Raw genomic sequence first — 573 nt, 5'->3', positions numbered from 1 at the left:
GAGTACACGCAGGCAGCAGGAGTCGAATGCGAATTCCACACTTTTTCCAAAAAAGAAATTCCCAACCTGAGTTGTGATCGATGAGTATGTTTTCTCCAAGCACAAAAAATCCAAAAGAAAAGAGAGTTCCCGATCCATTGTAAGTGTATTTACATGCGATGCCTCACCTACAGCGACCAGGGCGTTCGGCCGGTGGCGGGTTTGCTTTGTTCTCGTGGTGGAGCCGAAGCGCTTGATTCCACCCGAAGTCAGAAATAAGCTCTGACCGCTCGCAGTACGACACCTGCAGTGGCTTCTCACGCTCCATGAAGTAGCGATTGTGGAGCGAGCGTATGGCGCAGTCGGCTTCTTCGGTTGAGACGTACTCAACAAATGCACTGCCCTTGCTGCGGTTCGTTGTCTTGTCGTGCAGGAGGTTGACACTCAGTACATGACCGTAGAAGTCAAATATGGCACGAATGTCTTCTTCTGTCGCGTTGAAGTTAAGTTGCCCCACGAATAGTCGGGCCCTCCCGGCCGCCTGTGGCATTTCGGAGCTGAACGCAGCAGACGTTCAATGAAACAAAAAAAAAA

General features: G+C 50.6%; 1 protein-coding gene across 1 annotated transcript; it reads right to left on the bottom strand.

Annotated features, from left to right (window-relative positions):
* Nucleotides 1-163: 163 nt before the first annotated feature.
* On the bottom strand, nucleotides 164-529 carry DQ04_05581000 (RNA-binding protein; the record flags this gene model as incomplete). The annotated part of the gene is made up of 1 exon (XM_009314267.1): nucleotides 164-529. The coding sequence occupies one exon, from the start codon at nucleotides 527-529 to the stop codon at nucleotides 164-166; it is 366 nt and encodes a 121-aa protein (XP_009312542.1).
* Between the last annotated feature and the right edge of the window lie 44 nt (nucleotides 530-573).

Source organism: Trypanosoma grayi, assembly GCF_000691245.1.
Source record: "Trypanosoma grayi strain ANR4 Tgr_558_V1, whole genome shotgun sequence".
Classification (NCBI taxonomy): domain Eukaryota; phylum Euglenozoa; class Kinetoplastea; order Trypanosomatida; family Trypanosomatidae; genus Trypanosoma; species Trypanosoma grayi.
This window is presented reverse-complemented; position numbering and strand designations above follow the sequence as displayed.